The sequence below is a fragment of the Emys orbicularis genome, chromosome 2 (assembly GCF_028017835.1).
Source record: "Emys orbicularis isolate rEmyOrb1 chromosome 2, rEmyOrb1.hap1, whole genome shotgun sequence".
Classification (NCBI taxonomy): domain Eukaryota; kingdom Metazoa; phylum Chordata; order Testudines; family Emydidae; genus Emys; species Emys orbicularis.
Window position 1 is genome coordinate 235,051,439 of NC_088684.1, and position 17,781 is coordinate 235,069,219.

At 42.8% G+C, this 17,781-nt stretch overlaps 1 protein-coding gene across 1 annotated transcript in view; it reads right to left on the bottom strand.

The window, feature by feature from the left end:
- Positions 1-17,781, bottom strand: part of STK31 (serine/threonine kinase 31) — a 117,991-nt gene that overhangs the window by 55,670 nt on the left and 44,540 nt on the right. Inside the window, exons 11-14 of the mRNA XM_065400074.1 lie at positions 10,579-10,758; positions 5,505-5,621; positions 4,260-4,379; positions 3,668-3,799 (exon numbers count right to left, since the gene is read on the bottom strand). Of these exons, the coding sequence (XP_065256146.1) occupies positions 3,668-3,799; positions 4,260-4,379; positions 5,505-5,621; positions 10,579-10,758 (549 nt within the window). The remainder of the gene's footprint in view (positions 1-3,667; positions 3,800-4,259; positions 4,380-5,504; positions 5,622-10,578; positions 10,759-17,781) is intronic.

Here is a 17,781-nt window from a genome sequence, read left to right on the forward strand (position 1 = left end):
TTGTTCTGGCAGCCATGTCAGATGCATCTAGGGCAGCCTGGACAAAGGCCCTGGCTACGGTCTTCCCTTCCTCCAGCAAAGCGAAGAATTCTTGTCTGGACTCCTTAGGCAGCAAGTCCTTGAATTCTGACATGGAGTCCCAAACGTTATAGTCATACCTCCCTAGCAAGGCCTGCTGGTTGGAGATGCAGAGCTGTAACCCACCAGTAGAATAAATCTTTCTACCAAACAGGTAGACTTCTTTGAGTCCTTTGGCTTGGGGGTCACAGCTTGCAGCTTTTGCCTGTCTCTTTCGTTGGCCACTGCAATCACAAGGGACCCAGGAGTGGGACAGGAATATAGGTATTCATACCCTTTGGTGGGAACATAGTACTTTTTCTCTGCTCTTTTTGAAGTGGGAGGCAGAAAGGGGACCTGACCAGACCCGTAACAGCCTCGTTGAGGGGTAGGGTCACCTTTGACAGGGCCACTGCAGCCAAGATGTCAATCAGGCAAAGTTAGGACTCTTTAAGCACCGCCACTTCCATCCCTAGGTTAAAAGCTACCCTTTTCAATAGCTCCTAGTGAGCTCTGAAGTCGTCCTGAGGTACCGAGCCTCTTGGCCCCACCACAGTTTTGTCTGGGAAGGAGGAGGCCTGTATTGGTAGGAGGCCTTCCTCCTCTTCTTCTGCACTGACCACATCATGCAGCCCAGGCTTGGTACCAGAATCCGGGTCAGGTGCCGGATGGTGCAACAGGGGGGCCCTTTTCTCTCACACCACCGAATGCAAACGGCTGTAAGGCAATCCCAGTACTGGGGAAAAACCCCACAAATTCCAAAAGGGCCACTGGACCTGCATAGGCTTCTGCCCACTGGGCCAAGGACTTGGGATGGCACCCACACTGGGATCCAATGGGACCTATGCCAGATACTGGTAATAGCTCCTTGGTTGGGTGCACGGTCCTCGGACTCGTCAGCTTGGGGGGGGGGGGGGGAAGGCACAATAGGGGGCAGTACCTCTCGCTTCCGCCACCTTCTGCCGAGGGTCTGGGGAATGGTGACAGAGTGGGAAAGTCTTCACTGACATCAACAGAGATGGTTTCCCTCTGGTCGGTACCAGAGGACCCAGTGCCAGATAGGCGCTCAGGGGAACATGCTCCCTTCTGCTTGGTGATCTCGCCGGTGATCTTGGAAGTTGCCCCACAGGGGTCGGCGGTACCGGGACAGCCATCAGGTCCCTGGCCGCTGCAAACGCCTCTAGGGTGGACAGCACCACGATCTCACTGGCACCACAATGTCCCCCCGGTGTCAGTGGATTGTCCTGCACCAGACTCAACTGCACCTGCAAGCAGGGCAGAGCTGAGAGTGCTGCTTGCAGAGTGGGGGTAGAGGAGTGGCCCAATGCAGGTCGTACTTCGCTGCCCTCCCTGTGTTTGTCCTTACTCACCTTCAGGGAATGCCCCCTCTCAGAACACTGCTTTTTGTGCTTCTTTCCTCAGCACCAGTGAAGGGGAACAGTGCCGAGAAACCCATGCTGCCGGACGAGCACTCCACACCGATGTCAGGTATTCGGTGCCAAGTATCACCGGCCTGGCTATGATGCCAGTCTAAATGTGGCTTCCATCAGAATGGACCTTAGCCTAGCCTCCCTGTCCTTTTTCATATGAGGCTTGAACTTGCAGCATATCTGGCAACACTCTCGCGTGTGAGCCTCCTCCAGACAGTTCAGAAAGCTGGAGTGCAGGTCAATCACCACAGGAGGCACAGAGTTTGAAGCCCAGAGTCCGGGGCATGCCCAGCCCTGGGGGCAGAGGATGTCCCTCTACACAAATGTGGGGTTGAACTATATACTATTACTAAAAGAAATAACCTGAAGGTAACTAAACTTGCGAAGAAAGGAGAGAATAATGGAACCGCTAGAAGAAAGCCTTGCTGAGGCAAGAGGAGTTGTTGCAGTGACCGTCATGGATGGTAAGGAGGAACTGAGAGGGTGCGGAACCAGCCAGTCCCCATATACCGGCGCATGAGCACGCAGCACCAGAGGGCACTAGAGCCAGCCCAATGGATACCACTGTGAGAAAAAACTTCCGGCGACTGTGCATGCAGCGCAAGCACATCTAACATGGAATGGACATGAGCAAGCACTCAAAGAAGAACTGGAAGCATTTCAGAGAATGCTACCATGCTGGTCCTGGACTTCAATCTCTTACCTAGCAGCCTAAATTTGGCCTCCAGGCCCTCCCTATCTTTCCCTATGTCACTAGTACCTACATATACCACCAGCTCTTCCCCAGCACGACACAAATATCCTAGATGTCTTGAGAGATCTGCAACCTTCAAACCCAGCAAGACAGTCACCGTGTGGTTCTACCAGTCATCACAAACCCAGCTATCTATATTTCCAACGAATCAATGATCAAATCCCGTTACTATTACCTGTCTCTTCCTAACAATTGGGATTCCCTCCCCTGAAGAGATATCCTCAGTGCAAGAGGATACCATGACACCATCTGAAAGGACGGTGCTAATTGAGATCATTTCCCCCTGCTCCAGTTTGATGTTCTCCTTCCCAAGACTTTCATCCTCAACAGCACAGAGGTTGTCAGACCAGGGGTGGGTCTGCTCTACTGTGTCCTGGAAAGTTTCCTCTGTCTCCCTTACTCCTTCAGTTCAGCCATTCTGGTCTCAAGAGCCCATAGTCAGTCTATGAGGGCCATAAGCTCCTTGCACATATGCCACTTGCCCACAAGGCAGGTAATCAAACAAGCTACATTCAGTGCAATAAACTGGATGGTCCCCATTCTGCTGCTGGACTTCTGCCTGCATTATTTTTACTCCTGCAGATTTTTTTTGTTTTTTGCTGGAGGTTATTTTCTTTGTTTGGGAGGGGGATTTTGGGGGGTGGGTTATTGGCCTAAGTTTAGAGAATGTTAATTAAGTGTATCTGGCTCTCATGCTCCCTCTCTAAATTCCCTCGCAAAACTCCACTGTTTGTACAGCAAAGATGTAAACTTATCTGCTCTTACTCCCTGCTAGAGCTGGGGGAATACTTACATTTTGTAGGACTTATTTAGTTGAAAAAGAACTGAAAGCTGTGGCAAACAATGACCCTTATGCACCATCAGTGAGTAGGTGTACACACTGTCAGTGAGGTGGCTAGGAGTTCAAAACTAGAAATATGACAATATAAGTGCATTTAACTTCTTTGGCTTTTTTGGTTTCTCACATTTAAATAGGGGAGAAACAAAATATTCACATAAAAAGCTGAAGTGATCGATGAACACCAAAGTATAACCCACAGGGAGGTGAACAAAAATGGAGCCTGAGAGACCAAGTAAGGTGAAAGGGATCACACAATGAACACTGGAAAGTAAGATAGATATTCTTGCTTAGTATGACATGAAATATGACTAGGTCACTACACAAAATTCTCCCCCTTCCCAAAAAGAGCTGACTTCAGAGCTACCCAGGCCCGGACTATGGAATATATTTGAAAAGCTTCTGCACGGCTTTTTTAGTCAAAACGGCTTAACTTGAAATTGGTCTTCAAATAAATGCCTGTTTAGTCAGAACTTAAAGGAAACTTCTTCAATCTAGCAAACTATAACCACTGGTTACCACTTAGCTGGGATAAGCAATTTAATTTCTCTGTAGTATGTTTAAAAAAAAACCGGAACATTTCCATACTTCTTCCAAGTTGCTCTTTTCAACCAACTTCCATCTGAGTCGTGCCTTTACATTTTTCAAAGTCTTCTTAATTGATAACAAATTGTCAATGTTGGGACTTTTATTCAACCATTCCACAATCTGCTTTTTAAACTAAGTTTAAAAAAAGGAAACAGTTAGTGACTGTATTTACATACATGTCCTAATACATTTAGAAACGACTGGCTGAAGCCTACTATTTAATTTAGTTTTTGTAGGACAGATTACTACTTGCCTATAGGAGCAGGCTTCTTTACAAGTACAATCTTAAAATCATCTTTCAGGAAAAAGTCATCTACTAACAGTCTCCTTAAAGTTACACTTCATGAATTTTTAAAAAGAGTTTGTAGACTCAAATCTTAAGTTACTTATTTATAAAAAGCATTTCTAAATTTGAAGTTAAGAAGAGGAGACCAGCAGTTCTCACATTTCCAAAATAAAAAGCAAATTACCACCAGAACCAGACACACAATCTTCAATATAAAAAGAAAAGTTAAAGAACACCCTAAAAAAGAAATGAGTTCAGACAATATTGAACGGTGTGATAGACAAGCAGGTAAAGGGGTAAACTGACCTCAACACTGGCCAAATACTTGCTCTGTACTACAGTGATTAGATGTTGCTCCTGACGGATCTTCCGTATAACTTTATTGTAAGCATTTAAGATTATTTCCTTATCTGCCTCATCTTGCTCCTGGGTTGAATTACACATAAGAAGTAGATAAAAGGCTTGCAGTTATTCTCAATTTGTAAGTGTCAACATCTAAGATATAAAATTCTACTGAAAATATCAATGTTAATGGAATGGCTCTAATGTCAGATTTTTATCTCTTTTCTTGAGGAGACTGGAAATGGAAAGTTCACAAGTCTTAAGAGTTCACCAAAGAGTCGCAGTAAAATAAAGATTTGATCGGCATTTCCATACAAAAGCTTCATTTTTGTCATGTTATATTTTGTACTGTATAAAAGAGCTTAACAGCTTAGGTTTCTTTTTTAAATGGATACTAAATGTCAAGATGTGCATCATCTTCACCTCTAAAAAGCAAGTCACCTGCTCTGTTGCAGATTGCAGTCAAAATAAGTGTTGACTGAACTGATGTTCTAGTAGCAATATATTATCAAGAGACTGATTCAATTTCTGTTCCTGGCTGTTTCTCTCTGGCAGAGCAGGGACTTGTACTGTTGAGACAGTGCAAGGAGTTCAGAGAAGAATTATCAAAATGAAGAGAATGGAGCAATCCTCTTTATCATGAAAGATAAATAACTGAAGAAATAAAACTAGACTGAACATCAGAAAACATTTCCTAATCAGAGCAGAATGGAGTAAGTCTTAAAGGAGAGGCAGTGGAAACCATTTAAGACTGGACAAAGCACTGGAGAATATACTGTAGTAAGAACTGGCATGGAAACAGGCTAAATTATCTAATACTGCTATAATACTTTACGCACTTAACATTTTCAGAGCACACTTACATTAAACTTCACAATAGCACTCTGAAGTATTATTCCCATTATATAGATGGGGCACTCATTTGCCCAAGGCAATGCAGCAAACTAGTGATAGAGCTGAGATTACAACTCAGGAATTCCTAGTTCCCAGTCCTATGCTCAGGCCACTGTACAATGCTGGCACTTACATCACCAGGGGACAATCTATGTAAAACTTTATACACCTTCTCCGTCTCATTTCTGTGACAAAGACGCTGCCTAAGTTGCAATGTTCAATAGCAACCCATCCATAAATTAAAAGTTGTAACTGGGATCAGAGTTGTGTAAAACTTTCAGAAGTATGAACAAGTTAGAGATCACAGGAACTTACAACTAGAGAAATATCCAGCTCTTTGCAGGTATCTGACTCAACCTTCTCAAGAACTTCATCCACGTTGCCAACTACTTCTTCTGACTTCAAAGATACTTCTGATGTCAGGTCAAAAAACTTGAGGGGAAAGAGAACTGAATGCTATAATCACAAGTTAATGCAAAATACCAGCAAAAAATCAGTACTTCCTATTAAAACAGGGCTTTGGCACAAATGCCAAGCGCTTCTGGAAATCAGGCCATCAGAGTCTAATGCCAAGTTCTTATTGTTTGATTGAGACTTGCAGGTGATACAACTCCTAGAGAACATACAGCATAGACTGTGCCTCGTCACTAGAAAAGAAATGTAAACTGAATCCTGCCTTCCTCCGGTTCTTTTTTCCAAACCTCACCTTGATTTTATCTAAATTAAAACTAAAACTAATGTAAGTGGCAGAGGAATCACAAATCCATCACCTGTTGAGTCTCTAATGTTGAAAAACAACATATTTTTTCACTCACACAATGAAACAGAAAATGACCAAGACAAAACTGGTAGGTTAATCCACTGGTTCTCAACCAGGGGTATGGAGAGGTCTTCCAGGGGGTACATCAATTCATCTAGATATTTGCCTAGTTTTACAACAGGCTACATGAAAAGCACAAGGGAAGTCAGTACAAACTAAAATTTCATACAGACTCGTTATTTATACTGCCCTATATACTATATCAGATTTTCTCGACCTGGGGGGGTCACAATTTATTTTATAATTATATGTAAAAATGAGAAAGTAAGCAATATTTCAGTGCTAGTGTGCTGTGACACTTGTATTTTTATATCTGATTTTGTAAGCAAGTGGTTTTTAAGTGCGGTGAAACTTGGGGGTACAAAAGGCAAATCAGTCTCCTGAAAGGGGTACAGTAGTCTGGAAAACCACTGGGTTAACTAACCCTTTAGTTTCTCTGACAGAGCCTCTCATTTTGTGTTTTTAATCATCTTTCCAGAGAAAAATAAAGGAGATGTCTTCAGTTAAACCCATTCCCTTCCCCATCTTCGTGTTTCTACACAGGCACTTTTAGGTTTCATTATTGAGAAACCTTTTGACAACATCTACTGATGCTAAAACAGCTTCTCCCTCTGTAAAAATCCAAAAAAGAGCTAAAGCAACATCAAAGCTAAATTAAGCAATTTTAGCTACATGTGAAAAAAGGATAGTGGAGATATATTTGCAGGGGAGAGAGAGAGAGAGATAAAAAAATTATTTCTCAAGCTGTTAATTGCTCTAAGTTGCTGTAAGATTATTTTTTTTAAAAATACTCCAACAGCAAAAAGCCACTTCAGAACCTTTGGTGCAAAGTGGTCAAAGATGCTTGTTTCTATCTCATGCTTCAACACAAGATTTGTACCAATAGCCCCAGAATGCACACCTTGCTCTTGCATAGTGCTTAATTGTAAGTGAAATGGACACATGGATAGCTGATGTATCCTATTACCCGGACCTTTCATTATAGAAACAAAGGCTGTAATCAGAGCTTGCTTGGTTACTGAGCTCAGTGTGGTGAAACTGTGTTTAGCTCAGCTTTTTCCATGTACTATCATCATAGGATTAAAATGTTTTCGCTAACAAATTAGCCCAGTGGTTCTCAATCAGGAGTAAACATACCCGTGGGGGTACACAGAGATCTTTCAGGGGGTACATCAATCATTTAGCTATTTGCCTAGTTTTAACAACAGGAAACATAAAAAGCACTAGCGAAGACAGTACAAACTAAAATTTAATACAGACAAAATGAGAAAGTAAGCAATTCCAGTAATAGTGTGCTGTGACACTTTTATATTTTTAATGTCTGATTTTGTAAGCAAGTAGTTTTTAAGGAAGATGAACTAAGCAGCTGAACCATTTTAAAGAAAAATAAGAAGTAGATTGTGCACAAATGTATTTTGGGGTCCATGTTACATTTTAACAGCTGGTGGATGGGGGGGTGGAGGAACAAAAAGAGCTGCATACTTCCAAAATTAAAACGTTGCAGTGAGCCCTGAGGTAAAGGCGCTCAGGGTGTTATTCTGAAATAGGAGGAATTCTGTCCTTCCTACACTGAAGGCTGTTTCAGAGATCACAGTAAAGGAGCATACAAGTGATTGGTTTGTTGTGTTATATGAGATCATAGATGTGGCCAACATGAAGCACAGGCTTTTCCTGCAAAGAAAACAATTTAACTTTCCCCTGTTCATGAAGTTTAGGATGCCACAGAGCAGAGAATAAATCAATGGAGCAAGATTAGCCTGTGGCTACACCAAATGTTAATTGCAATGCAAAATGTTTTAGATAAATAGCTTTCTCTCTCATTGTGCATGTAGGAGTATTAAATTAATCGCGGCAACCACACTAACATGGGAATCTGATCCCTGTAATTAATACACAGCATATGCACCAGAGATATGGAGCTATACTACATACTTGCCCTATTCAGATTCATTCAATCAACCATTTAATAAGCGTGTATATTCAGTAGAACTGCAGATCTTGAAAATGTGTTATTGCTTTAATTTTAAGAAGTTCACAAAACAAAAAGCTAAAATTATAGTAGGTATGTAACAATGCAGGCCTGAACACCACATTGGCTCAAAAAGTCTGGAGTAGTACATTTGAAAATGACCACCCAACCACTGAAAACGATAGCCACGTCTCTGCTGTGGACTGCCGTTTCCATTGTAAGTTTCATGGAAACAGACACGGATTCATGTTAAGAATGGATTTGCAGTGACAGTAGTAAACATTTAAAGGAACTTAAAAAAAAAAAAAGAAAAAAGAAAAAACCTAAAATAGTGAGTTTAAAATAGTTTCTCTGTCCAGTCTGGTCACCCTTTTTTCACAAAAACAGGAACTGTAATGTCCAGCCAATTGCAATGGAGTAATCTTAGAATCACAACTGAAGCTGATGAAAGGTCTAGGGGCCAAAAAGCTCCCTCCCCCATCCTCACCCATCCAAAACCACAGCTGCATAAATCTGGAACTTCCCCAGCTCCCTGGACTATTTTCAAAGTTTAGATTTGAATGAATGCATCAGCTTGAGCAATCATACTAGCACACACAGAAAGTACCCCTGGGTAATACTGCTATTTTGGATTATCCATAAAATCAGTCATGTAACTAAAACTGCTTTAACTGTAATTGTGTTTCTAAGGTCTGGTACACTTGAACTGCAACTCAACACAGTTGTGAATAATTATGTTAACTGACATCATGCTGAATGCAGCCCACTCCAGTCTATACTGACTACCAAAAAGCATTCATCATGTCAGGTAACCCAACTGTTCACAGCAGTACTTAGGCATAGTAAAATATTGGTGTGTGGAGTAGGCCTAAGTGGCTGAAACTATTTACTGTTAATAAATGGCTAACCCAGATAATAATATCCTTCCTCATCCAAGTAGACTGCGTTTTTCACTTTTAAATCATCCCTGGAAGTTCAGGTCATTTTTATTGTCTTAGTTTTACCTTTCCCTGGCCCCCAAAACATTGTCCAACTGCTCCTAAGAAGCAGTTGTCTTCAGGTAGCCACTTCCAGACTAACGGAGTATATCTACCGCTATCCCTAGGGCCCCTGGGCTGGGACCCGGAGTAGAGGGCGGGCCCGGGTCCCTCCCTCTCCACTCCCCTTCTCTGGGATACTAGTGGGACAAGTAATACCCCAGATCAGGGGCAAGAAATGGTGCCCTGAACACCCCCACAAAAAAGAGAAAGCGCGGGACCCATCATAGTAGTGCCGGCAATTTGACACAGTCTACACAGCAATTACACACTCACAGCTGACCCGAGTCAGCGGGCTCGCAGGGATCAGGTGGCGGGGCCGTATAATTGTGATGTACATGTTCCAACTCAAGCTGGAGCCCAGGCTCTGGGATCCTTCCCTCTCATGGGGTCCAGAACTCAGGTTCCAGTTCGAGCCTGAATGTCTACACAGCAATTTTACAGCCCAGCAGACTGAGTCCTGCGAGCCGGGCCAGCCATGGGCGTTTAATGGCTGTGTAGACATATCCAAAAGGCTGCTCCACAATATTATTGACTAGTTCCCATAGAGCTTAAAAGAAAATGCTGCAACAGCACCATTCAGGAGCATCTTCTAAACCTCTATGGCACCCACTTCCACAATTTAACAAGGAAAATAAAAGTGACTGCCAGTAAAACAAAATAGCCCTCTATTTCTGGTATGCACTTAAAGCACATCATCTTGTATCAGTGGTGCAAGGGTCAGTATTCTGATCTGGCAAAGTTCTAAAGAGGATTCTCCAATTTCTTGGGGGCGGTGGAGAAGGAAGGCGAGGTAACTTAACCCTACCCAATGTACAGTGGGGAAACTGCTGGATGTAGACTAAGCACTGTTGTAAGCTATAAGACAGCATTACAACAGCACATCAGCTTAGGAACAATACTAAGTAAAAATATAATACTAGACAACCTCGCAATTTGCATTAATTCCTCCACATAACATTTCAAGGCAAGGAAAAGGTAATCTGTACCTAGAGCATTTTAAAATCAGAAACAGCCTGTTCATTCATTTGGCAATCCTTGTTTTTCTTTCTCTCTCCTCAGACTATTTCAGCATCAATGTTTGATTAGATTCCTTTAATTTACCCTCAAGTCTTTAGTTCAAAAGTAGTATGAAAGGAGCAATGAGGATGTTTTTGTTTAATCATTGGAAAAGTCTGAACAGATTATTTTAATGCACTGAGCAGTCCTTTCTCTCCCCATGATATGCTTATATTAGGTCAGACCAGGAAAACACTTAACTGAACCACGAAATATGTCCTCTAAACCAAGAGCATGCATTTATATTTTGTACCAGCTGACTCCAATATGTATTAGGTACTGAGGTAAGAGAGTAATCTGGTCCTCACTGAACGCTGTCCTCTTTGCACTGAAACACTGGCACCAAGTCGCACTCTTCATAAGTACAACTATGGAAACATGTATTTAGCTCTCCCATAATGCCTGCCTATCAGGCACTAACATCTATTGCACAAGATTACTGTCTGCATGCAGAACTGTGTCTTTTTCACATACATTACAGGATAGAAGTAAAGTCTGTTCTACCTTTATCATGCCACTGAACCATGTTGCAAGAATCTGTAGGGAAGCATTTGTACCACTTCTGACACGACTGAATTCCTCCAGTTTAGTTTGCTTCCACTCAAAAAACTGCTGAAATGCCTCCTCAGAGTCATCTGCTTCACTAACTTGACCATATATTGCCTCCAGAGAACCAGACAGTTCCTGTACAGGGTAAGCAAAAAAAAAAATAGCAGGTATGCAAACAGAAAGGAACTTGATGAATGTCCTATAAATAGGCAGTTAAAAGTCATTTAATGTGTGATCACAAATGAAAGAATTAAGCGTGTGTGCTGACTCACTACAGCACTTTTCACTTCTGAAAATCTAGACCCACATCCTATTCAAGTCACAAATTATACGATTATTTACTGGTAAATGTGTAGTCTCCTCCTTTCCTCTCAGAACTGGCTATGCTATGTCTCTCACCTGCCAGAGGTAAGATGGCAAAAAGTCTGTGAATCATGGTGGCATCTACATAACCAGGCTCCTGCCTTTCCAGTCAAGCACTTCCAGACATATCTAATAGCATACAAGACAGGTAGGAGGAAAGCAGGATTCAGAAGGTGGGGGGTTGAGGGAGAGAGAAGAGATTACAAAAAAGTAATTTTCCCCTTTTCAAATCTCTTCTTCCCTGTGACCAAGAACTGGGTGTGGATGTGACCAATAGTACTAAGAACAAAAGGAGCTCACCTTAGATTGCTCCCTACACAGCAGTCCAAATGCAGCAAACAAGTGGGTCGTGAGATGTGTCAACAACGTAACAGCTCTGACATTCTAAACTGATGTCAGGAGACACAGGTCTCTAGTCAAATCTCTCCTGAGCTCTTTTGGTCATAATCTAAGAGATAACAATCCCACACAGAAACTGCAGTATCTGAAGCGCCTACCCTTGTGCATTTTCAAGACCCTAATAAATAGGGCTTTTCCAATCCTGAAACTTCTAGTTCAATCTAAATACAACATAAATACTTGAAGCGTGGAGTTTCCCTCCATATATGGAACTTGAGGGGGGGAAAACTAAGTCAGCATGAAAGAGAGATGGTTTTCAGGCCAAAGCTTAGGGAGCAAACCCACACTTTTAAAGAAAAAAGGTCTGCCAAATGAATTGAAGAAAATGCTAGGTCAATTCTCTGCTGACACATCCTGGCAAAAAGCTATTTTCTGAACCCAGGGTTGTGCACCTGGATAAGAAATTCCATGCTGGGGAATATTTGTGCATTCCTTTTTGATGGTGGCATTTGATTTTCTGTGACCAAAAGATAAAGTTCTCCACAAAAAAAGGGATTTAAATGGCTAACAGTATTTTTTGTGCTAAACACCTTCCCATCAGCTTGCGAGCTCCTACCATGAGCTCTAAAGGTGGTGAACTGCTGATTTTACTTGTCTAGATTGTTCCCTGCATCAAAAGGACTTAATGTAACCCTGAGAGAATGAGGCTGAAAGGCTTGCTTGATGCAGGGTGTTTTGGAAACTGAGACATGGAGTTTTCTTTGGCCTCAGAATGCTCAGGTTATATTACCAAGACCTTCTCCAAAAAGAGTTCAGCTCCTTTAAAGAGAGTTTGGCAGAAAGCTTCATCTTTGCAGGTAGGTCATCCTTCTAGTCCCAGAGCTAAACTTGCCTGCAGCCAAGCTTAGAGACACCAAGAGAGCTGAGAGCCAACTGGGCACTACCAAAAATGACATTACACAAGAACTTTGTCACTTGTCTGGAGTCTTCCAATGACCACTTGATCACTTTTGTGGCCCTGACAGCTACTGGGTCACAGAGCTGACCAAGACCAGACTGCAGCACTCAAGCGATCAATGCTAAATGGTGGCAACTAGGACAGCAAGGAGAGTAACTGCAAATCTGGCCCAGATTCTCTATGGATGAATAGCATCATTGGTGTGGTGAGAAAGTAGGCAGAGCAGTCGGTGACCAAAGTAGGTGACACCCACTACTTTGACCTTAACCTCAGAGAAATCACTTATCGGCCACTTGGGGAGAAGTAAGACACTTACCAACAGTGACAACCTTGCAAAAGGGGAACGCTGAGGAGAACCGTGCAGGCTTTTCTCCTGAAAACACCTCTCTTAGCGATTGCTGTTTCCCCCCAAAGACGCTAATATCCTAGCAATAAGAGCTTCTGCTTGATCAGAGGTATAGTACTTCACACTGCCACCCCAACTCTCCCACTAACACGGCTCCGGCAAGCTGTCCTCTTCCAGGGTTCAAAGAGGCAGGCCAACAGGTCTCCACAAGAATCAGGGAACAAGAGGGACTGGAGCATCAGGAGGGTGGGAAAGGGAAAAATGATGAGGGAGCACAGATAGGAGTCTTAAAACTAGGACTGAGGAAAGAGGGCTGAAGCACTGAGCTCAGAAAGCTGTTGGATGCTGAAGAAGGTTCCCTTAGCTGACTGATGATCTGTCCCATACAATGTAAACCGACTAGTCAGAACAACCTCCCCCCACATTACCGTGGATGCAAACAATGGAGAAAGCAGGCAAAGAACCTATTGTGGATGAAGAGGAGAATGGATCTATACAGAGCCAGAAGAGGCTGGCTCTGCACCTGCTCAATAAAGGGGTGGGGTACCCTTGGCAGAAGCCCAGGCTGTCACAACAAAGGGCCCAATGGCACAACAGGAACCACAGGGAAGGGCAACCTGTATAAGGTTTCCTGCTGTAGCAGAGAACTTAGGCAGCTGCTTGCCATTATATATTTCCAAGTGGCAGAAGTCACTAAGAGGTTCCCCTAGCTCAGTGGTTGCCAAACTGTGTGGCATGCCCCCTTAGGGGGAATGGAGGAACTTTCAAGGTCAATACGCCCAACCCAGCTCTGCCCCCAGCCACAGCTCCACTCCGCCCCCAATTGCAGTTCCATTCCACCCCCTGCTCTGCCTCCACCCCAGCTGTCCCCAGCCACAGTTCCACTCCACCCCCAACTGCAGCTCCATTCCACCCCCTGCTCTGCTCCAGCCCAGCTCCGCCCCCAGCCACAGCTCCACTCCGCCCCTGCACCTCCCACAGCTCCACTCCGCCCCCAGCCACAGCTCCAGCCCAGCTACACTCCGCCCCATTCCTCCCCCAGCCCAGCTCTGCCCCCAGCCACAGCTCCACTCTGCCTACTCCGCCCCCATCTGCAGCTCCATTCCACCCCCTGCTCTGCCTCCACCCCAGCTGTCCCCAGCCACAGCTCCACTCTGCCCCCAGCTGCAGCTCCATTGCACCCCCTGCCCCGCTCCAGCGCAGGTCCGCCCCCAGTCACAGCTCCACTCCGCCCCTGCACCTCCCACAGCCCAGCTCTGCCCTCAGCCACAGCTCTGCTCCACCCGCAGCTGCAACTCCACCCTCTGCTCTGCCTCCACCTCAGCTCTGTACCCAGCCACAGCTCTACTCCGCCCCAGCTCCGACCCTAGACACAGCTCCACACCACCCCCTGCTCCACTATCAGCCCAGGTCTGCCCTCATTCCCTCTCCACACCCAGGCCAGCTCCGCCTCTAGCCCCAGCTACTTCCCCAGCCCCAGTTCAACTGAGCCAACTGTGCAGTAATGGAGGAGGGATGCGGACAGATTCCATTACTGCTAAGAAGGGGGTGTGACAAGAAAAGTTTGGTACCACTGCCCTCACTGCTGATAGAGCAGGCTGGAGAGAAACCAGGGTAGAGGCATGTACGTACCTGATCCAGGCCTCCCTCTTAGGACAAGCTGCTACATGAGATGGGGGTGGAAAGGAGCCCTAGATCACCAGAAGCTATAGAGAACAGAGGAGCCTATAGCTAAAGTTCTCCCGTCGCACCAGTGATAACTGAGGACAGGCAGAGGAGAAGTCTGAGCTTTTACACACACACAGGATGGCAACATTAGAGGTCTTACCCAAATGTAGCGGAAGTGTTCCATGCCACTGGTGAATGGAAAGAGGCAGCAGCATGGGAAGAAGATTATTCCTAGGGGGAGTCTCAGCCAGTGCCTCCGACCTGTATTTAACTATAGGCAGACAAACTCTCCCCTCCAACTATCTTTCATAAAATAGCTGTCTCTTAACTTTCCTTCATAGCTCAGAAGGCTGAAGCATCACCTATACATTCAGGAGGTGAAAAAAAGACTGAAGAGGAAGGAGACTAGCTGGGTACCCTTCCCTGAATGACAGCCTTTTTTGATCCTTACCTTCTTGTAGGTATAGCTCTATCACACAATTCTGATTGGTTGATCATGTACATTTCCCCAATGATTTTGGAAGCAATAATATATACTAACATTGCTACAACATAACTTACAAGATTAATGTACCAGATGTAAACCTTTGTTGAATGTACAAGATACGATACCATATCTGCAAACACTTGGAAGGTGGTAAGGTGATAGGGAACAGCCAGCATGGATTTGTAAAGAACAAATCATGTCAAACCAATCTGATAGCTTTCTTTGATAGGATAACGAGTCTTGTGGATAAGGGAGAAGCGGTGGATGTGGTATACCTAGACTTTAGTAAGGCATTTGATACGGTCTCGCATGATATTCTTATCGACAAACTAGGCAAATACAATTTAGGTGGGGCTACTATAAGGTGGGTGCATAACTGGCTGGATAACCGTACTCAGAGAGTTGTTATTAATGGTTCCCAATCCTGCTGCAAAGGCATAACGAGTGGGGTTCCGCAGGGGTCTGTTTTGGGACCGGCTCTGTTCAATATCTTCATTAAAGACTTAGATATTGGCATAGAAAGTACGCTTATTAAGTTTGCGGATGATACCAAACTGGGAGGGATTGCAACTGCTTTGGAGGACAGGGTCATAATTCAAAATGATCTGGACAAATTGGAGAAATGGTCTGAGTAAAACAGGATGAAGTTTAACAAAGACAAATGAATCTATATAATACTGTAATATAAAAAAAATAATGCAACGGAATGGCTGAGAATTTAGATATACAAGAGACAGAAAATACTTATTCCAACAACTAAAATAGCCTCATTACATGTACCTAGCATTGTATAGGATTATATATTGTTACAATTAGACCCTTATACTGTAAATGTGCAGCATAGCAGATTTCGAGTTGTGGGACGGACCGTAAATGAACTTCCCAACATTAAAACACACAACACTGCAACAGTTTGGGACACTGAATTTATTCAGTTATTTAAGTGTGTGCCTGAACACTGTAATAGTAGTGAATAAGATTCACGCAAGCATAGTAGATGTTTTTCTACTACTTCATTCTAAACCAGACATCTTCAAATATGCAAAATATGCTTTTCTTAACTAGGGGGTAGGTCTATGACAAGTTTATAGCAGCCATTTGAATTATCGGAATACACTAAAGTCATCTGAAAAATTTCTGCCTGATGAAAACTCTTTTACACTTTCTCAAGAACAGTTGGACAAGAATTTACCACAATTTATTTTGTGCATGGGGATTGGTGAAGAGATTGGAGAAGTAACCTCTGGGTTGAGAACAAACAAAAACAAAACAGACATTTCATCTGAAGAAAAAAAAAATGAATTCAGAGTGCTACTTAGCACCTGAAAACAGGTCTGTGTAACAACATACCTTCTGAACTGTAATAGTTTTATTCCAATATTATTCCCAAATCTGTAATAAATACAGCTGGAACTAGTCACATTGAAAAACTAGTTAGAAGAAATAATCTGTATGAGGAATCAGGCTATCAAGGAAAACTTTCCTGTTAAAATCCTGTAAATTGAATCCTGTTTCTTCATAATTGTTCTTACTGAGTAAACACAGTAACTGAAAACTCAAGTAACTATATTATAGATTAGTCCATAACCAAGGCAGTGTTAGCATTTGGAAGTATTATTTTAGTCTTTTACCCTCCATTTTCAAATACTAGTTGAGTCTGTTAGCAGAATTATATTAAAGAACAAGAAAAAAAATTATTTTGTTGAACACAACTAATAGGAGAAGGTCTGAATGCACTCAACATTCAAGATACTATTAACTATCTGAAAAATCTTGCTGCAATTCTATTCTGATACAGCATCTAAAAAATGTTTAAAGACTACCACCTAGTGGAGCTAAAGCAGCACAATCTTGTAATGCAGCTAGGAAAAAAATCAGTTTTATTCTATTTGAAACTATTAGGTCCAGACATTTCATTCTTTCCAATGATGCCAGACCCATATAATCTATTTATATCAATTCTTTTTCTAGTGACTCAAAAACATCCAAGTTCTGCAGCATAGCAGCAGAATCAGAAAAACAAATATTTTTAGATATAATCTAACTGTACTTCTGAATGCACTATTTAAAAATACTCCCAATTCAAGTGTTTTCAATAATGCTAATTTTTACTGACACACTGTTGATCAGATCCATGCCACACTTGAACAGGTTGGCCGAAGTTCAGGTTCTCATTTGTTTGCATGTACTCAGATGACTCGTTACTATGATCCTGAGTGGTACAGCTTAATGAAGAATGTATATTTGCTTGTTGTTATTCACTACAATAAAGCTTCTCCATTAAAAATCCCTCAAACACACTGAAATTTTGGTTATAAAAGTATTTATTTGCAAATGTAAAACTTTTCACATCTTCAAGTGAGTGTATCACAATAGAGTAAAAAAGGAAAAAATAGAATATTGCAGATGTGCACTAGGTGGCCATGAGCTAATGGTACAATACTAGCACTCACTTTCACAGGCCAGATTTCAAAGCCATCTTGTGTTACAGCAGAACTGAGCTTGATTATCACAACTTATTCCTTATTGACTGATATTCATTCACACGTGATGTGAAAAGCAGCATGTACATTAGGGTTTGTCTGCCCCAGAAAAGACAACCCATTGCTAACCACTCTTCCCCACTTCAAATCACGTTGAGAACATTTGAGCTGCTAACAGAGATCAGACAAAATTGATACAGAAAGCATGACTTAGACCCAGCAAAACTTGGTTTCAATCATGCTTTCTGTGAATGTGCTGAATACTGGCTTGCTCTGCCTAAACTAGCATCTAACCCCTTTTCAACACCAAATGAAGAGTTCCTGGGGTTACAGGGACACATTGCTTACAATCAATCAGGAACTGGTCATTTTCCTAATGGTTTAAGGATCAGAACAGTAAACTGTTACAGGCTGGGGCTTAATACAGAGATGAAAAGTGTTTAATAATTTTGGATTATGACAATTCTTAGTTTTCACATTCTTTTGCCTTCAAATGAAAGGACTCCACAAACAG